Source organism: Megalobrama amblycephala, linkage group LG5, assembly GCF_018812025.1.
Source record: "Megalobrama amblycephala isolate DHTTF-2021 linkage group LG5, ASM1881202v1, whole genome shotgun sequence".
NCBI classification, from domain to species: domain Eukaryota; kingdom Metazoa; phylum Chordata; class Actinopteri; order Cypriniformes; family Xenocyprididae; genus Megalobrama; species Megalobrama amblycephala.
Window position 1 is genome coordinate 8,185,615 of NC_063048.1, and position 17,958 is coordinate 8,203,572.

At 40.8% G+C, this 17,958-nt stretch overlaps 1 protein-coding gene across 3 annotated transcripts in view; it reads left to right on the forward strand.

Moving 5' to 3' along the window:
- Positions 1-16,935, forward strand: part of LOC125268391 (connector enhancer of kinase suppressor of ras 3-like) — a 92,753-nt gene extending 75,818 nt beyond the window's left edge. For 2 of the 3 annotated variants that reach the window (XM_048190553.1, XM_048190554.1), the window contains exons 16-25: positions 2,305-2,358; positions 2,481-2,520; positions 2,632-2,801; positions 3,046-3,119; positions 3,305-3,376; positions 5,625-5,686; positions 6,469-6,587; positions 7,557-7,908; positions 8,131-8,327; positions 16,240-16,935. In XM_048190553.1, the coding sequence (XP_048046510.1) occupies positions 2,305-2,358; positions 2,481-2,520; positions 2,632-2,801; positions 3,046-3,119; positions 3,305-3,376; positions 5,625-5,686; positions 6,469-6,587; positions 7,557-7,908; positions 8,131-8,327; positions 16,240-16,422 (1,323 nt within the window). In that variant the 3' untranslated portion in view covers positions 16,423-16,935. The remainder of the gene's footprint in view (positions 1-2,304; positions 2,359-2,480; positions 2,521-2,631; positions 2,802-3,045; positions 3,120-3,304; positions 3,377-5,624; positions 5,687-6,468; positions 6,588-7,556; positions 7,909-8,130; positions 8,328-16,239) is intronic. The other variant, XM_048190555.1, reaches the window with a different exon arrangement.
- The last annotated feature ends 1,023 nt before the right edge of the window (positions 16,936-17,958 follow it).

The following is a 17,958-nucleotide window of genomic DNA, read 5'->3' on the forward strand; positions in this document are numbered from 1 at the left end:
TCTGGAGGAAGAGAGGAGAGGCACACAATCCACGTTGCTTGAGGTCCAGTGTAAAGTTTCCACAGTCCACAGCTTCTGGTTTGGGGTGCCATGTCATCTGCTGGTGTTGGTCCACTGTGTTTTCTGAGGTCCAAGGTCAACGCAGCTGTATACCAGGAAGTTTTAGAGCACTTCATGCTTGCTGCTGCTGACCAACTTTATGGAGATGCAGATTTCATTTTCCAACAGGACTTGGCACCTGCACACAGTGCCAAAGCTACCAGTACCTGGTTTAAGGACCATGGTATCCCTGTTCTTAATTGGCCAGCAAACTCTCCTGACCTTAACCCCATAGAAAATCTATGGGGTATTGTGAAGAGGAAGATGCGATATGCCAGACCCAACAATGCAGAAGAGCTGAAGGCCACTATCAGAGCAGCCTGGGCTCTCATAACACCTGAGCAGTGCCACAGACTGATCGACTCCATGCCACGCCGCATTGCTGCAGTAATTCAGGCAAAAGGAGCCCCAACTAAGTATTGAGTGCTGTACATGCTCATACTTTTCATGTTCATACTTTTCAGTTGGCCAAGATTTCTAAAAATCCTTTCTTTGTATTGGTCTTCAGTAATATTCTAATTTTCTGAGATACTGAATTTGGGATTTCCTTAGTTGTCAGTTATAATCATCAAAATTAAAAGAAATAAACATTTGAAATATATCAGTCTGTGTGTAATGAATGAATATAATATACAAGTTTCACTTTTTGAATTGAATTAGTGAAATAAATCAACGTTTTGATGATATTCTTATTATATGACCAGCACCTGTATAGTGGGAATATGTTGATTTTTTTTTATTATTATTTTTTTTTTATTTGTTTGTTTCATTATAAGTTTGAAACAATTTAAGTGTTTCATTTATCATTTTAATTTTTTTTTTTTATGCAGATGTTTTGGTTCATTCATGAACATTAGTCATCTATAGTGGCAGAGACTACACATAACACACGTTCAGACTGTTGCACAAGTTAACCTCTACTTCATGTGAAAACCATTCACCAGTAATAGTTTGTTAATCAGCTTTCATGTGATCATGATTGCTGCCCTTTGCCTCTGTATAGAATAAGAAGTGGAGGATGTTTTGTAATGTTTCTTGCATAAGCAGAAGTCCCTTTTTCTCTAAAATGATCCGGCTGTGTGCTCGACCTCTTAACACTGACTGTGGTAGGAGGACAGTTACATGCCATTTCAGAGTCTAAACAGACGGTCAGACACTCCACCTTGCTCAAGTCTGGTGAACAGGTAAAACAGATAATTCATTAATATATTATATACATGTACTGTAACACAGTATTATTATCAATTGCAGGCTGAAGAGCATAAAAATGTCTCTTCTTAATAATCTCATCTAATTATCTAAACATCTAAATAATTAAAAATTATTTTATAAATAAATAAAATTATTTAAATGTTTTAGATATAGACAGCAGATTTTGACACTTAAATCATATAGTGTGACTTATAAGACCCATTATTGTAGCCTATATTGTTTATTATGGTTACAATATAGGCATATTGAATAGGTACAGTTTATTCATGTTCTGTTCCAACAAACCTTCCTTTTTGGATGATTATCAGGTGTGAAACATGATATATTTGCATGTGAAGAAAATGCTCTTTCACAGTGTCTGCTATTCTGTTAAACATGAAAGAGGAACTTGATATGTTTGAGGAAATTGAGCAATAAGTTTCATTTAGCGTGTGTCTTTTTCCACTCTCAGTTTTAATGCATTGTTTTCTACTCTTTTTCATAGCTTCTTTATTGTAAATACATTTTTTTGAGGTTGATAAAGCAGAGAAAATATGCCTATTAATGAAAGAATTTTTTTTTTCTTTGTGGCCATATTTCAGTTTAGCTTTCATAATGGATGTGCATAATTTGTATTGCATAACAGTTAAGTTTTGTTTCATTGTGCCAATGTGCTTTACTATCAGCTCAAAACATTTTAATCACAATTAAGTCCTTAAGGGCCGTGTTAAGAGAAACTTGCAGAAAGACAATCATCACTGCAACAGTCCATGGATTTTGGTTTCCATCTGGCAGAGCGGCCAGATGGAAGCCCCTCCTCTGTGAATAGATATAATTGCCCACTTGGAATTTGAAGGAGAAATATAAGCATATTTACAGTTATTGCAATTACTATAGTAAATACAGTAATATGAACATGCCGGATAGGACTGTAAAATAAAGTGCTACCAAGTGCCCTGACTGAAACTGATCATAATGATCACTTTGAATGTGTCTACTTTGGTCTCTTTCCAGGCCTCTTTCCCCATTTCTCTGGCTCCCCGTCTTGCTACTGATGAGTACAATCCGGTAATTCTTGTGAACCTATTGTACATTCATATTATCATTTTTGTCTGCATTGTGAAAGTGCCAGAAATCATAATTACAAGATATGGTGTGGTCATGATAATATCAACATATTTCATATTCAGGTGTCTCTCAGACAGAAGTCAAAAAAGAAAAATTGTGGAGGTATGTCTTGCACTGCACAAACATCTCAAAGTTTTAATCAAATATGATGCTTTTTTTTTTCTGTGTCATCATTTCTGTTTTATTGTGGCATTTGTACACTTGTTCTAATAGGAAGTCTAAGAATGAGCAGAAGGAGAGTTTCAGTGAAAGATCTGGACCCAGTGGACTATCAGGGCTGGCTCTATAGGAAAAAAGATGGGAAGGGATTTCTGAGTATTAAGTGGAAAAAGTATTGGTTTGTGCTAAAGAAAACCTCTCTGTATTGGTACACAAGTCAAGTGGTGAGTATCTGAATGCCATCTATGTGCCAAACTCTTATCACGCTGTTATATTAAATATTATTTATAAAGGTCAGCACAACATATTTTCTTAGATATTTTAGGATTGATCTTGGTAAAATAAGAAGTATATACAGCTTCATGTGAGATGATGAAAAAAGCATTTAACTTTAAATTTTTTTCTCTGCTTTGATAATAATGACAAAAGGATATAGTACAGACAACTTTTGTTTTGTGTTTTTCCCAGGCCGAAAAAGCGGAAGGCTTCATAAATTTGACTGATTTTGTAATTGACAGAGCAATGGAATGTAAGAAAAAATAGTAAGTGGCATCATAATTTCTGTTAATATTCTGTTTAATTGCTCAAAATGATTGGTTTTCCCAATGAAAGGGCCTTCAAGTGGAATATAATGTGGTTCTTTTCTCTACTGTTTTTTATATAATAATGATTATGAAATGTTTTTCAACTGAACAACCCTTCACACTCTTTTTTGTGTTTCTCACAGTGCGATCAAAGCTTGCCACCCCAAAGTCATGATGTTTTACTTTGCAGCTGACAGCAATGAGGAGATGAACTTGTAAGCCCATTGACACAACAGTTTGACAAAAACGTATATTCTTTTGGTAACACTTTATTTTACAGTGCCGTAGTTACATGTTACTAGATGTACTTATGCATAGTTACAAGTAACTAACCCTAAACCAAACCCTAACCCTAACTGTAACTCTATAGTAAGTACATGTAGTTAATTAATAGTAGCCAGTACTTATTTGAGTAATTACAATGCAACTACGGCACTGTAAAATAAAGTGTAACCATTCTTTTTAGTAACATCCATGATTGTATTTACAGTAGTTACAGTAATGTTTTGCATAAAATACTGATATAGATAGTTAACACATTCAGTTCCCTTTTAAAGGAAAAAACACGATGATGGGTGTAATTATTGGGTTTGGCAATTTGCGTGGATGTCACAAGAATATGTGCGTAATCTAATAAGTAAATAATATAGCATGCACTTAATGTTAAATGTGTAACAAGCTCTGATCCATCCACTTATCCAGAATCAGGTGATAGTGGCAGTAGGCTAAGTAGGCCCTGATACGCCTCCCTTATTGCCCACCACAAAACACCCTGGGGAACATGGTCATAAGTCTAAAAAACACACATAGAGTCAAAAAGCAAATTTCCATGCCTTCTCCAGGATCCTTGCTAGGGTAAAAAGCTGGTCCACAGTATCTGCATTGTCCCTCTTCCAGGTGAGGTTTGACGATTGGACGGATTCTACTTTCTAGCACTCTGCTTGCAACCAGGCTTTCCCCTGGAAAAGTCCTTCTCCATGGCTTATCCATGGCTTCTCCTTGGGTTGCTGGTGGATTAACAACTCTCCAGCCACAGCTCCAAGCAGCCTATTCGCAGTGGAAGTTTTGAACAGGACCCACTCAGACTCTGTGTTTCCAGCCTTCCTTGGGATGAAGGAATAACGTAATGTAAACACAGAACATAGTCAGAGTCTTTTCCTATGCATCATGAAGTTGGCATGAAACCATGGCACAGTCTGGGACTTGTCTCTCACTCTGGGTTACTATATCTATATCTACCTGGTGTCGTAGTATCCTGTGTGTGTGGGCCCCCCTCAGCTTCTCCTTGCAGGTGGTGATCCCACAAGTAAAGGCCCCACATTATTCTTTCAGGCTGAGCCTGACTGGGCCCCATGGGCCAGAGTCTGGCCACCAGGTGCTCGCCTTTGAGCTCCTTTCCCAGACGTGGCCCCAGGGAGAGGGCTCCGGTGTCCCTCTTCTGGTCATGGTCTTTCTCTCTGGGCCTGTTTACACCTGGTATAGATGTTTTGTTCGATTGGATCACAAGTAAACGAGGCAGACACACTCATGTTTACACCTGGTGTTTTAATCCGTCTCTTTTTTCCGCTTTCACCCACTTCTGTCCTGATTTCTTCAAAGGGGAGGCTCTATGGGCAGGTAAATGTATGTTTTTTTTGTTGTTGTTTTTTTTGATCTAATGGACAAAATAAGCTTGCACACTTTTCTTATGAACGCACACGGAGACCATGTAAAAACATACAGAGAACATCAGCTTTTGTTTCTGCTCTGACAGCCCCAAGTGTGTTAGAAATCAGGAATGATGAGAAAACATTGTGCTTGGTACGTTTTTTTTTTTTGTCTTCAAACCAAACTTATGGCTTCAGCCGACAAAGTTTAAATCCCATCTAGTTAGCGTGCTATTTACGCATTATGTCAGTAGGTGGTCTTGTGTGGCAGTTTGAACACATTAGATCACATGAGTGTTTACACTACGAAAAACAATCTGGTCGAATGCGTTTTGGACTACCTATGGAAGCGGTCAAAAGTGGACAAATGTTTTAGACCCCGTTTACTCCCTTTGTGATCCAATCGTCCAAAATGCATCTTAATACCAGGTGTAACCAGGGCCTCTGTTATCAAATCACTTTCAAATAACGTATTAATGTTTCTATAGGGGACGTATTGAACCACTCTTTGTCTCCCCTCTCACCTGGGACCAATTTGCCAAGGGAGAGCCTACCAGGAGCTAAAGCTACTCTGTCATTTGGCATGTTTTGCTTTGCTGACATAGAGTCTTTTGGGGGGGTTTACAGAGAAGGCATGTGGTTGAAGTTGAAGGAAGGTGTAGGAGGTTAAAACAGAAGGAAACTTAAAATTAAATGTTTAATTTTTAAAAAGAATTGTGTTAGACAGTTTTAATTAATCGGTTGTATAAACACATTTATTTTAACAGTCCTATGGGTCATTGTTGATGACTTGTTGTGATGTTTTTTTTTATTTCAGATGGTTAAATAAACTCGGTCTAGCATCTATTCAGTATGAACCCGCAGAGGGTCATACAGCAGGTAAGTTGTAAGTGTGCTAGTGTTATTCCTTAAGGCCCGCTCACACCAAGATTGATAACTATAGCGATAACTATATTTGCATCCACACCAGCAAGTGATAACGGTCTGTTTATTGTAAGCTCACGCGCTGCAGTTTCAAAGTGTGTACAACATGTTTTTGCTGTTTTTGTTGCATTTACACAGCTTTAACCAGCAGATGTCCTCAGCATGTTATGTTTCAAGTGTAATCCATCTAATCTAACAGTGAATTTAGCTGACGAAGTCAATAGTAGAATAAAAACAACACCTAGTCTTTTTCACTGCAAGACAAAGTTGTCGAAACTAGCGATGGATATCTGAGGTAATGTTATGTTACACTGTTTGCTAGCCTGCCATAATGATCTCATTTCACCATTTATTCTGAGGGTACGACCAATTGTTTTCCATACATCCATTTTCTTTAAAGTATCCTTCAAAAAGGAGGGACTTGTCAAACATTTGTGGCTTTTTCTGGACCTTGGCGATTAATTTCTCTGCAATGTTGTCTGCCATTTTAAATGCACAAACCCTTGAATTAGAATGGATTCTGATTGGCTGTCAGTGTTTTATCATTCAATCATTCCGAATGTGATCCCAGCAATATTGTTTCTCTATATTGTTATTGTTATAGCTGTGGTGTGGACAGTGCTATTCTTTTATATTTAGAATGATTTTTAGAACTTGGTGTGAACGGGCCTTTAGAATATTCATCTATTTATTTACGTTTCCTTTTTTTTTTGCATCTTTGTTTTTCTACTGCACAGAATGCTACAGTGAGGCCAGTGATCATGAGGAGTCCACTGACACACCTCCTCCACCATATTCTGAGCACCGAACCCAAGCTGTAGCAAGTGTGAACAGACCATCGGCTGCTGTGCACCAGGCAAGTTCAGAGTTGCATAATCTATAATATTTACTTTAGTCATCATCACTGTTGTTAAAGGTATTATTCACTGCTATTAGGAGAACAGGTGTGTCCAATCCTGCTCCTGGAGGGACAATATCTAGCAGAGGGTGTCTCTCAAACCACTCCCAAGTTCAGTAGTCAGGGCACTGATCAGAGAGTCTCAATTGTAAATCATTCCATGCACTGAAACGTTCACTCCCTAAAAAGTCCCACAATCCTTGCAAAACTAAGGGATTTGAAAACTAGGGAGCATCAATGCTCACTCTTCCCTTCTGAAGGGGATTAGGAAACTCACTATTCCCTCAAAAGAAAACTCTGAAGTGCGAAACATAAAACACACAAGCCATCTCAATACACATGACATGTGATAGACGTTTTTTAAAATACAAACCATTATTTAAATATATTTCAGAATCTATATACATTGTTGAACAGCTACTGAACATAATCAAGCTAACATTTACGGTTGAAATATTGCAGGTATATGTAACGATCAAAGTATTTATCATAATGTACTTTTAAATTACATTTAAAAAATTATGTCAGTAAAATATCTGCTGTTTTTCTAAATACTAGTAAAGAAGTACGAGGACATTGTCATATCGCCAAAAATAAAGTGATCATTGTCCCAATATGTGGTGAGCCAGGGTCCTTACCAGTGGCCAAATTCGTGTACATGATATACTGATTCACGACCTAGGCTGATTGAGATGGACCCAGAGTTTAGCTATAGCCCTAATTAAACACACCTGAAGGCTTTAGGATCACCAAAAACTTCCAGGCAGGTGTGTTGGAGCTAAACCCTGCAGGAAAGTGGCCATCCAGGAGCAGAATTGGACACACCTGATCTAGAAGAATTGTGTTTGAAGACATTTGCACCAGACATGTATTATAATAGAGCATGCTATTGTCCCTGCATTACTCTGATGTATCTTTCCCATTTAGGAAAGCCTTCCTCCTCCATATTCCTCCCCTGTTCCTAGTGAAGCCAATGGAACCCTATCCTCCCCCGTCAGTACAATGACCTCCCACAGCTCCGTCTCCTCTCTGGCTAAGCATAGACGCTCTTGGTTAGACCTTGTCTCCCAGGCAACACCTACTGCTGGGGAAACAGTGGTCTGCTCTGCTGTGGTCCATACAGTGAACCCCACAGTAAAGGAAACCTCACAATGCAGGGAAATCACTGCTCCATCTCAAGGCCCCTTTGGATGTTCATCAAGAACAACACCTATGGCAATATCCACAGAGCCACAGAAACCAGAAACGCTGCTGACATCAATTGACACCAGGCCTGAAAGTAAGCAAGTTGGGGAACATCATAAATAGATTTAAGTATGATAGGAAATGACATTGTTCAGCCAGTGACATGACTATTGATGAATTTGGAGCATATTCGAAATTTATTATTAGAATATTTTATTATACACTATTTATTATCAATAATAAAAACTTCCACAGAAGTTTGATTGTTTAGGTTTAAACATAATTCTTGCTATAAAAGTTATAATTGTTTTAATAGCTCTAGATGGACAGGATGGAACTGATGATGAGATGGAAAGATTGTACTTGCATTTGAAAAGAGCAAGCCTGTCCCCAACGGGCGAGCGGAAGCCATCATCAAAATGGGAATTACGAACCTCCTTTATAAAGCGTTGCAAAAACCAGACGCTCAATGAGAAGATACATCTCATCAGAACCCTCAACAGCACTCTAAAGGTTAGAGGTTCAGATAAACCTTTTCTAACATATAAAAAATTTCTTCTTAAAATCTTAGTTTTTTACAAAAAGTATTAAGGTATGGAAGCCCGTTTCTGCCACTAAATAAAAAAAAATAAAAACAGTAATTGCGACATTTTATCTCAGAATTCTGACATTTTATCTCAGAGTTCTGACTTTTTTATCTCGTAATTGTGAGTTTATATCTCAAAATTCTGACTTTTTTTTCTCACAATTCTGAGATATAAACTCGCAATTGCATGATATAAAGTCACAATTCTGAGACACAAACTCACAATTGCATGATATAAAGTCACAATTCTGAGACACAAACTTGCAATTGCATGATATAAAGTCACAATTCTGAGATATAAACTTGCAATTGCGTGATATAAAGTTTATATCTCATAATTGTGAGAAAAAGTCAGAATTGCGAGAAAAAAAGTCAGAATTGTGACTTTATATCATGCAATTGCGAGTTTATATCTCAGAATTATGACCTCAGAATTGCGAGATATAAAGTTTCACACAATTGTGAGTTTATATTTCATAATTGCGAGAAAAAGTTAGAATTCTGACTTTATATCACGTAATTGCGAATTTATATCTCGCAATTCTGACTTGATAACTCGCAATTGTCAGAAAAAACGTTGGAATTCTGAGATATTCGCAATTACCGTTTTTATTATTTTTTTTAGTGGCTGAAACGGGCTTCCATATTCCATAAGGCCTATTTACATCAACTGTGAAACAAAAACACTAAACAAATCACCAGTGAAAGATCTATGCACACCAAGACCAAAACATATAGTACCAAGCATGTGTACTAAGCATTGGGTTGCATTATATTTTGTGTTTTGATTACCTTGACCTGATCTGTACAGCAGTATTATCATCCATATAACATTTTTGGCTTCTAGGCCATGCATTTCACACTGCCACTACAAACTCCAACAAACAGTTGTTGGGTGAATGGGTTAACCCTCTTGTTTCTGTGACATTGAAGCCTTGGGTATGCCTCATTTATAGTTCCAGTACAAAGCAGCAATATCTCTTTTCAACATTGATACTATTATTAATAATTGAGCCTAGCACTAGTAATAATATGAGCACCAAATCAATATATTAGAATGATTTCTGAAGGATCATGTGACACAGAAGACTGGAGTAATGATGCTGAAAATTCAGTTCCCTTTCGAAAGGGAACTTCTACTCTGCACTGACTGCGCTAGGGGAACGTCCTCCGTGACCCGTGCTCGAAATGCCAAAAATCACCACACTCCAATCCTATTGGCCGGCGACAGCCTATCACGTCAAACGGCGCGAACCGTGACGTATAAAGGGAGCGCCTGGGGAAACAGCCGACATCCTTTTGTCTTTTCGCGACTGCTTTTGCTCGTGCCTTTTTCACTCTGCCTAAAGAAAATATGTCTGCTAAATCATTCAGGAAGTGTGCTGATCCTTGTCCCAGGTTTTCTGACACCGGAGGACACACACGACTTGTGCGTTTTCTGTCTGGGCGAGGAGCACGCACGGTCAGTACTCGAGGGTGCTGCCTGTGCTAACTGTGAGCGTTTTTCTATGAAAACGCTCCGTTCTCGTTTGGCCCTCTTCTCGAGGGGAGAAGTGCCACCACCACTGCCTGGTGGTTCCGGCCCCGCTCGTGCTGAGGCTTAGTGGCGAGTGAAATCATGGGGCTCGCAGGTGGAGCTCGCTGAAGAATTTGAAAGGGGTGTCTGTCTTTCTCAAGCTGAAGCGACTGACGAGGACGCGCTTCTGGCGGATGACGACGATGTTTATCTTTAACATCCTCGGACCCAGGAGCGAGTGCTCTCTTGGTCCAAAGCCCCGGAGAGCAGAAGATGGCCGAGGTGGGGGAAGCGGGCGAGCCCGCGGCTCCCGCTCGGCCTCCCTGCGCGGCGTTTTTCGGAGTTGATGGAGGTTATGAGACGCGCCTCGAGCAGACTGCAGCTGCCCTGGGAGCGCGTGAGGAGGGAACCCGCTCGCAGCAGGTTAGACGATCGTTTTCTCTCTACCCATGGCCCGGCCACTCCGGCGAGGGCCCTGCCATCCAAAGCGTTGAAGGTGATGTCACGTTTGAATGGCAGGGCTTACGCCGCTGCAGGTCAGGCTGGTGCGGCGTTGCACACTATGACGGTGCTGGTAAGCCAGGTCCATTTTTCATTCTCAATATAGACCTTGCTTTTCCTGTATAGCTTCCCGTGCATATAGTTGTCATCTGTTCATGTTTTTAAGGGGTTATTTGGGCAAATAACTGTATGTTAGGCTGACTGTTACAGGCAGGCTCTTTTTGCTGGCCGTTTTTCTGCCCTTATTTCCCCTTCATATGTTTATGCAGGCGTGTTATGTGAGCGTGCTTGTGCTGCCACAGGTTACACCTGTTTTTTTATGATAGCAGGCTTTATCCGGCCTCTATATATGAATACGGTGTTGTTGTTGTACTCCCCGGTTAGGGTTTGTGTTTCACTGAGTGCATCACCTGTTGGATCGCACACTCAGGATGAGTGTAGGGAATTTTGTTTACCCGACCTCTCCCGGTCGTTTGCACCACAGCATCTGGGGTTCATTGCTGTTTGATTGTTGGCTACTTGTTTTTAGCCTCTCTGTATGCAGCTTGTTTGGATACAGCGCTGTTGGTCTACGATGCTGGTTACGCTCACGCTGTTTAGCATGATTAACATTGCCTGCTGGAATGTGTATGCCTAGGCTCAGGTTGTGTAGCTAGTTCCCTTAAATTTGTCATTTTAGGTTATACTGGCCCTTCCTTGTAGCAAGGGGCCTGTCATGACCACGGGCTAGTGCCACATGGTTCTTTAAATAGCAGGCCTCTCCAGGCCTCTTTTATAGCTTCCTGTTGGCCCAGCTACGCTGGTCATGTACGGGCATCATTCCATGATGAGTCATACGTCACTCTGTTGTTGCCAGGTGTTTATGGAAGTTGTTGGCCCCCGTTGGGGCCTCCTTTCATGTTTTATCTAGCATGTTGGCACTGCTTGTATGGGTTTCTGTATGTCTCATACCCCTTGGGTGTTGTATTAACGCACTAGCTATCGCCGCGCATTTTTAAGGTTACAGGCCGTTTCAGGCCTTCCTTTGCTAGCATGTCGGAGTTTAGCTTGGTACTCCTCTCGCTGAGAGTAAAAATTGTTTTTACTGAGTATTTTGTGCGTTTATTCCCTTTAGCTCTAGTCGAGCTAAAATATTTTCCCTGTCTAAATTAACGGGTTCTATTTTTGCTCCTAGAACTTTAGTGGCTGATGTCGCGTGTGACGGGTAGGCCGTAAAGGCCTCCTGTGGAGCGTGCTGACCTTCGACAGTAAAGGGATGGTTTCGCCGGCTGGCCGGGTCTCGGGTTGACTATGACCTCCTGTGTAGTCGGTCTGTTTAGCCTGAACCCTGATAACACTGCCACGAGCTGATGCCACGTGCCTGCTGGGATTATAGGCCCATGGGGCCTTTCCTTAGTGCATGATGGCGCATGTTGTACTCCTCTTGCTTAAAGAGTAGAAAGGTACTTCACCGAGTGCACTGCTCGTTGGTTTGTGTTGGACTGGCTGTCTCGTGGGCACTTGCAGCTATGATCTCCTGTGTAGTCAGTCTGTTTAGCCTGAACCCTGATAACACTGCCACGAGCTGATGCCACGTGCCTGCTGGGATTATAGGCCCACGGGGCCTTTCCTTAGCGCATGATGGCGTATGTTGTACTCCTCTTGCTTAAAGAGTAGAAAGGTACTTCACCGAGTGCACTGCTCGTTGGTTTGTGTTGGACGGGCTGTCTCGTGGGCACTTGCAGCTGTTATGTCTTGGTGTTTGCTCCACCTTGTTATGCAATAGGGTGTGGCCCTACAGGCCATCCTGGGCTACCGCCGTCTGCATTCAGTTCTCTGGTGAACTCTGGTTATGTTGCAGGCCCTTTTTCCCGGCCTCCATGACTATGTGCCCGCTTTACGGTCTGTCTGTTAGGTTGAGCTTTGTACTTCCCTTCGGGGTTAACTGCGTAATTGTGCTTAGCTCCCTAAGCTGGTTTGGTTGTAGACTTCTATGAAGTCTCCCGTTAGACCGGCCCCCAGGCTGATTTGTGCTCCCCTGGGTCAGGGGTCTTTAGCGCACAGCCTCCTCAGCACCTTGTTAACGGCTGAGTAGATCCTTGGATGAGTGGTTGTACTCCCCTCATACGAGGGTCCATAGCGTTTAGCTGAGTTCCGCTCTCCAGGATGCCCGTCTCTGCGTGTGGGTTTGAGTTGCTTACTGCCTTTTGCAGTCGCTCTTTCCTGCTCTCCTCTTTGGAGTTTGCGCTTGGAGATTCTGTATATCAGACAAGGTTGGCTTGGCCAGATTTAGCTTCGCTGGATCTGGCTAGGCCTCCTTGGTGGCAGCGGGATGGATTTCCCCCCCGAGTGACTGGCCGAGGTTCCTTTGGTTCCTTGGCCACATTCCCTTAAAGGGGCCACCCCCCTCTCGGGGTGTTGGTTCCAGATGCTCGAGCAGCCTTGGTAGGCTTTTTTTGGATGGCCTCTTTTAGGCTCAGCTTGGGCTGTTGGCCGTAGGGAATGCTGTCACTGACAGCCTTGGAGTTCTGCCCCCGGTTTTTCCCTGGAACTGCCGGATGTGTGTCCAGACATTTGGACTGGCATTCTCCTCTAGCATGGCGGCGTGGGTATATCGTTCCCCTAGCGCAGTCAGCGCAGAGTAGAAGTTCCCTTTCGAAAGGGAACGTCTCAGGTTACGTATGTAACCATGGTTCCCTGAGAACAGGGAACGAGACTCTGCGCTTTCATGCCATGCTGCGGGATGCCTGCTACAGTCGCTCAAAGACAAAAAGATGTCGGCTGTTTCCCCAGGCGCTCCCTTTATACGTCACGGTTCGCGCCGTTTGACGTGATAGGCTGTCGCCGGCCAATAGGATTGGAGTGTGGTGATTTTTGGCATTTCGAGCACGGGTCACGGAGGACGTTCCCCTAGCGCAGTCAGCGCAGAGTCTCGTTCCCTGTTCTCAGGGAACCATGGTTACATACGTAACCTGAGACGCTTTGATCACAGGAATACATTACATTTTAAAATATATTAAACACTCCCATGAAAATCAAGTTTTTAATGCTGTTTATATGTCTGTGTGGTGTTTTTAATATGCTTTAAGACAAACCATGTGCAAATTCATCAGTCAAAACCATGGGTAAATTTTTTTCTCCTTAAAACTGCAGTGCACCAAAACACGGTTAGAAAATCTACCATCACAAACTGGTAACCAATCCTGTCAAGAGTTTTTCCTCCTTTGTTTAAAAAAAACATGAAACATGAAAATGCAAAAACATGCTATGAAGCACGGTCAAGAGCATGGCAAACCAACAGGTGGCGATATAACCCTAACCGTTAAGCCATATTGGCCAATCAGAAGCCTGGAAAAAAAAAAGGTTATTACTGGTTCTGGTTCTGATGTCACAAGCCAAAATCTCCGGTTTCACCGTCTACACAACATCACTGCAACTGGAGTTTCTAAAAAATTTCACCCTGGCAGGAGTTTTCAAAAAAAGTTCGGTTTCAGTGACCGGATACTGCGTTTGCATGTAGACAGACGGCCAAACCACAGATTTTTGGAAATCCCCATGTTCGTATGGATAGGGATGGTGAAAGGGAATGGTGAAAGGGAACAGGGTTTGTGTAACATTAGCAACACATTATTAGCTGTTTGATAACATAGTCAAGCCAAAGGCTAATCATATCAACTACTGTTATGTGCTGACATATATTCAAATTCTGAATGGATTATATTATAAAGCATGCAAAGACAGCACCTTTTAAAACAGGGGTATTCAAACTAGGTTGGGCTCCACCTTGCCTCAACACACCGGCACACTTCTAGTATGCCAAGTCAGACCTTGATTAACTGGTTTAGGTGTGTTTAATAGGGGTTTTAACTGAACTCTGCAGGACAGTGGCCCTCCAGGAGCAGGACTCGACACCCCTGCTTTATAATCAATAAAAAGCTGTCACTCTTCTCAGTTCGCGATTTCACAAAGATCCATTATATTCAATAAAGTTGTCTACATTGCACAATTAATCTTTCATTTAGAGATTACACTGTGTCTTTGTTTGTTAATGATTTATGAGAGTGCAGAACTTGGCACTGAACAAAACCTGTTTGTTGACATTCTCCAGAGCGCAAGCACAAATATGCATTGGAGCATTTACCAACTCTTTTGCTTTTGTTTGTCCCTTTAGCACCCCAGTTCCAGTTAAAAGATAGGGTAGGAGTAGGGTATTTTTGGAGAGGCTAGCAATAGCAAGCTAACTTTGAAAGCATAAGATCCCACCCTCCCTTCAGAGCGTCTCTAAAGCCACGTCTCCTCCAAAACACATGAATGTGTACAGCAGGAAGCAAACAAAAGCGTCACGAGAGACTGCGTTAAACTACCTCATCTCTCAAAGCACTTAACATTACAATAATAATGAACATAAACAACTTAAAGAGCTCTGACCTGTACCACCTGACTGCTGCAGATTCATTTCAGTGTCGATACTGTTGCCATTGAAACGCAGCTGTTCAGTCAGACTCGGTATTATGTGTATCCATGTCAAAAGTATCAACACCGAAATGAATCTGCAGCAGTCAGGTACAAGCTCTCTAAGTTGTTTACATTCATTATTGTTGTAATGTCATGTACTTTGAGGCATGAAGTAGTTTAACGCCGTCTTTTGTGAAGCTTTGCCAAGAGCAGCTATGTGTGTGTGCGTGTGCATTCCTGTGTTTTGGAGGAGGCGGGGCTTTGGACGGCAATTTGCTGGGAGGGTGGGATTGAATGCTTTCAATGCTATCAGGCTAACGTTGGCATTTCCCAGATCACCTACTGCACCTTTAAGGCATGAAGAATTTATTTTCACAGAAAAAAAGCTTTTATTTATTATCATATAAAATGCAACTTTGGTCAGCATAAGAGACTTAAAAATAGATTAAAAAATCTTAATTACTTCACACTTTTAACCAGTAGTGTATATAAATGGAAAAACATGAGGTATCACATATTATAATAATAAAAAAATACAACACATGATGTATCAACTTAATTACAAAAATATTTTAAAGAAAGCATTGGAATTTGGAAATTAATTAATTCTGTAAGGTGTAGGGAAAGTTGCTAATTATGCAGATTTGCTTGCAGTTTTTGCATTTATGCACCATGATGCAATCTTAGAAATATTTTTGATCATGGGACAAATAAAAGAGCACTGTTGCAGGAATACACCTCTGTCTAGAGCTTTTATGTTTATGGAGTGATTATTCGCACATATAGATATTATATTCATTCATGTTTATGATATGCACATATATTATTAGAGGACTTTAAAAAGAGACCAGAGTTAAGCCTGTGGTAAAAAGGGTGAACTGCAACTATTTGTAGACAATGTCTTCAGGCTTGTGCTAAAAAAGGTGTTATGCAAAGACAACAGCAGCTCTATCTTCAGTACCAGTACTGATTCTTGCTGGTTCTTTCATTGATTGGTCAAATTTATTTTCCAATTAACCTTGATCTGAATAGGTTTAGTTTAAAATATTATTCATGCTTGGTGTGAAGAGGCCTTTAGAGATGAAAAAAGTTCAGTTGGTGACACCAAATTTTCGCTGTATACGGAACTGTCCTGCATTAGTTTCTACAGTTTTTAGTGTTGGTAGAAAATTAATCAGACATCATTTGAAAATTGAGGTTACTGACACTTGGCAGAACGATGTCAATTCCAAAACCTACTCAACATAGTTGGATGGACAAAGTATATTTTAATAATTTTTACAAAATATTTTGTAAAATTAAATTTTGTGTTCATCCAATTTGACTATTATATCATACAATCTATTGTTAACCACTAATTTTTAACAAAAAAATTGTCTTTGATTTAGGCTAAAGAAGCAGATCTGCAGACTTTGGAGCAAGTACTGGCTGACTCCGCTCTCACTGCAAGTAAATTCAGGAAGTGGAAAGAGACCAACACAGTTCTGCTGCAGGACTTTATTTTGAACCACCCCCTACAGACTGAACCCCTGAACACCCCTAGTGCCTCAGATGTGCCTCCCTCCACATAACAGTCTTCTGTACACACTGAAAGAGTATACACCAGAACACAAACAATGCAAAAATTGAGTACATTTTTGAATCTTGATGTAAGAATTAAAACCCTCTCATGAACATCTTATCTAAGATTACCGTTACTTTCACTTGCCATCATTTTTCTATTTATTTTTTACTGATGTCAAATCGGTCTGTTACAAATGTAAAGTTGTTGTAAAATCCTTGTTGTTACTAAAAGACACCATTTCCAAACCTGTGAAGTCTCACTGATGTTAAGATACATTCTTTTAAATAATTTTAGATGTCATGAAAAACCAAATGTGCTCAGTCAGATGGTTAATATGTGATTTTTATTGCTGATATTTTTTAGTCTACATTCAGTGCAAACAATTAAGCTGGTAGTAAATGAAAGTGCTGTTCACGTGCAGTCTGTATAGTTTGTCATGTTTCCCCCCCATTTTTATTATTGTAAATACATCTGTTTTGATATATTTATTGATTAAAAGTATGATGCCACTGTCTTCAAAGCCAATTTAAAGCTGCTGATAATGGTTGGAACCCTTGATATGCTAACTTCCATTTTCTTCAGTAAGCATCTCCACCTCCCCTGCAGCTGTCCAAATACACATTCAACAGTCATACTTGTATGGCTCAAACCTCTCTTCACTAGACAGATGACCGTGGTCTGGAAAGCCGTTCATCAAGAGTGGGTATTCAGGTTGAAGACATGTCTTACGGTTGGGAACAGGTTGCCATTCTCTGCCAACTGAAACAGGGGACTTCTGTAGCACTCGGGCATCATGCACACTGCCAGGCCACCCCACATTAATGTTGTAAACCTGTTGATAAGCAGACAGACTTTTTAGCTTGCTTAAAAATAAACAGCATAAATCAGCAACTAAAACAATATAGGTGAATTACTAATTACTCACCGTGATCTGTGATCGGCAACTGTCTGTAATAGGATGGAGTAGCTTCCTTTTCTGTTGAAATAATCCTATGCATCCTTTTATTAGCTAAAAACACAAGCAGCAGTACTCTGATGTACTATTAGTGCAGATCGAAATTTAACCCTCCCGCTGGTGTTTTGACGAAAGCAGAGGGACTGCATCAGAGAAAAGCTAGATACCATCAGGGAGAGATAAATAATGGTAAAAAGAAAGGGAGAACGTTCCATTGTTTTAGGAATGTTATCCACAATTTTAGCTCAACATGGCATGAATGAGTTAGGAAGACTTGGTCCTCTACCGCAGTAACAGAGGACGTAAGTGAGAGAAGATGCAAAATAAAGGGGTGGTCTTGCAGGGATTATACACATAGCGAAATTTAGATTAGGGGGAATTAGGCTGTTAATGCTTGGAAATATGGCTGTTAATGTAGCCACTCCAATAGGGGTGATATGGAAAGACTCAAACGGGGGTGTTTCAAAGGGGCCAGTCATGAAGCCTGGTTCATCTTCTTTTTGAAACAAACTATACTATCAACTATATCTAGTTCAGTGAGAGTGGATTAAAGATTATCACAGATAATGCTTGGAGAGGGCAAACTGT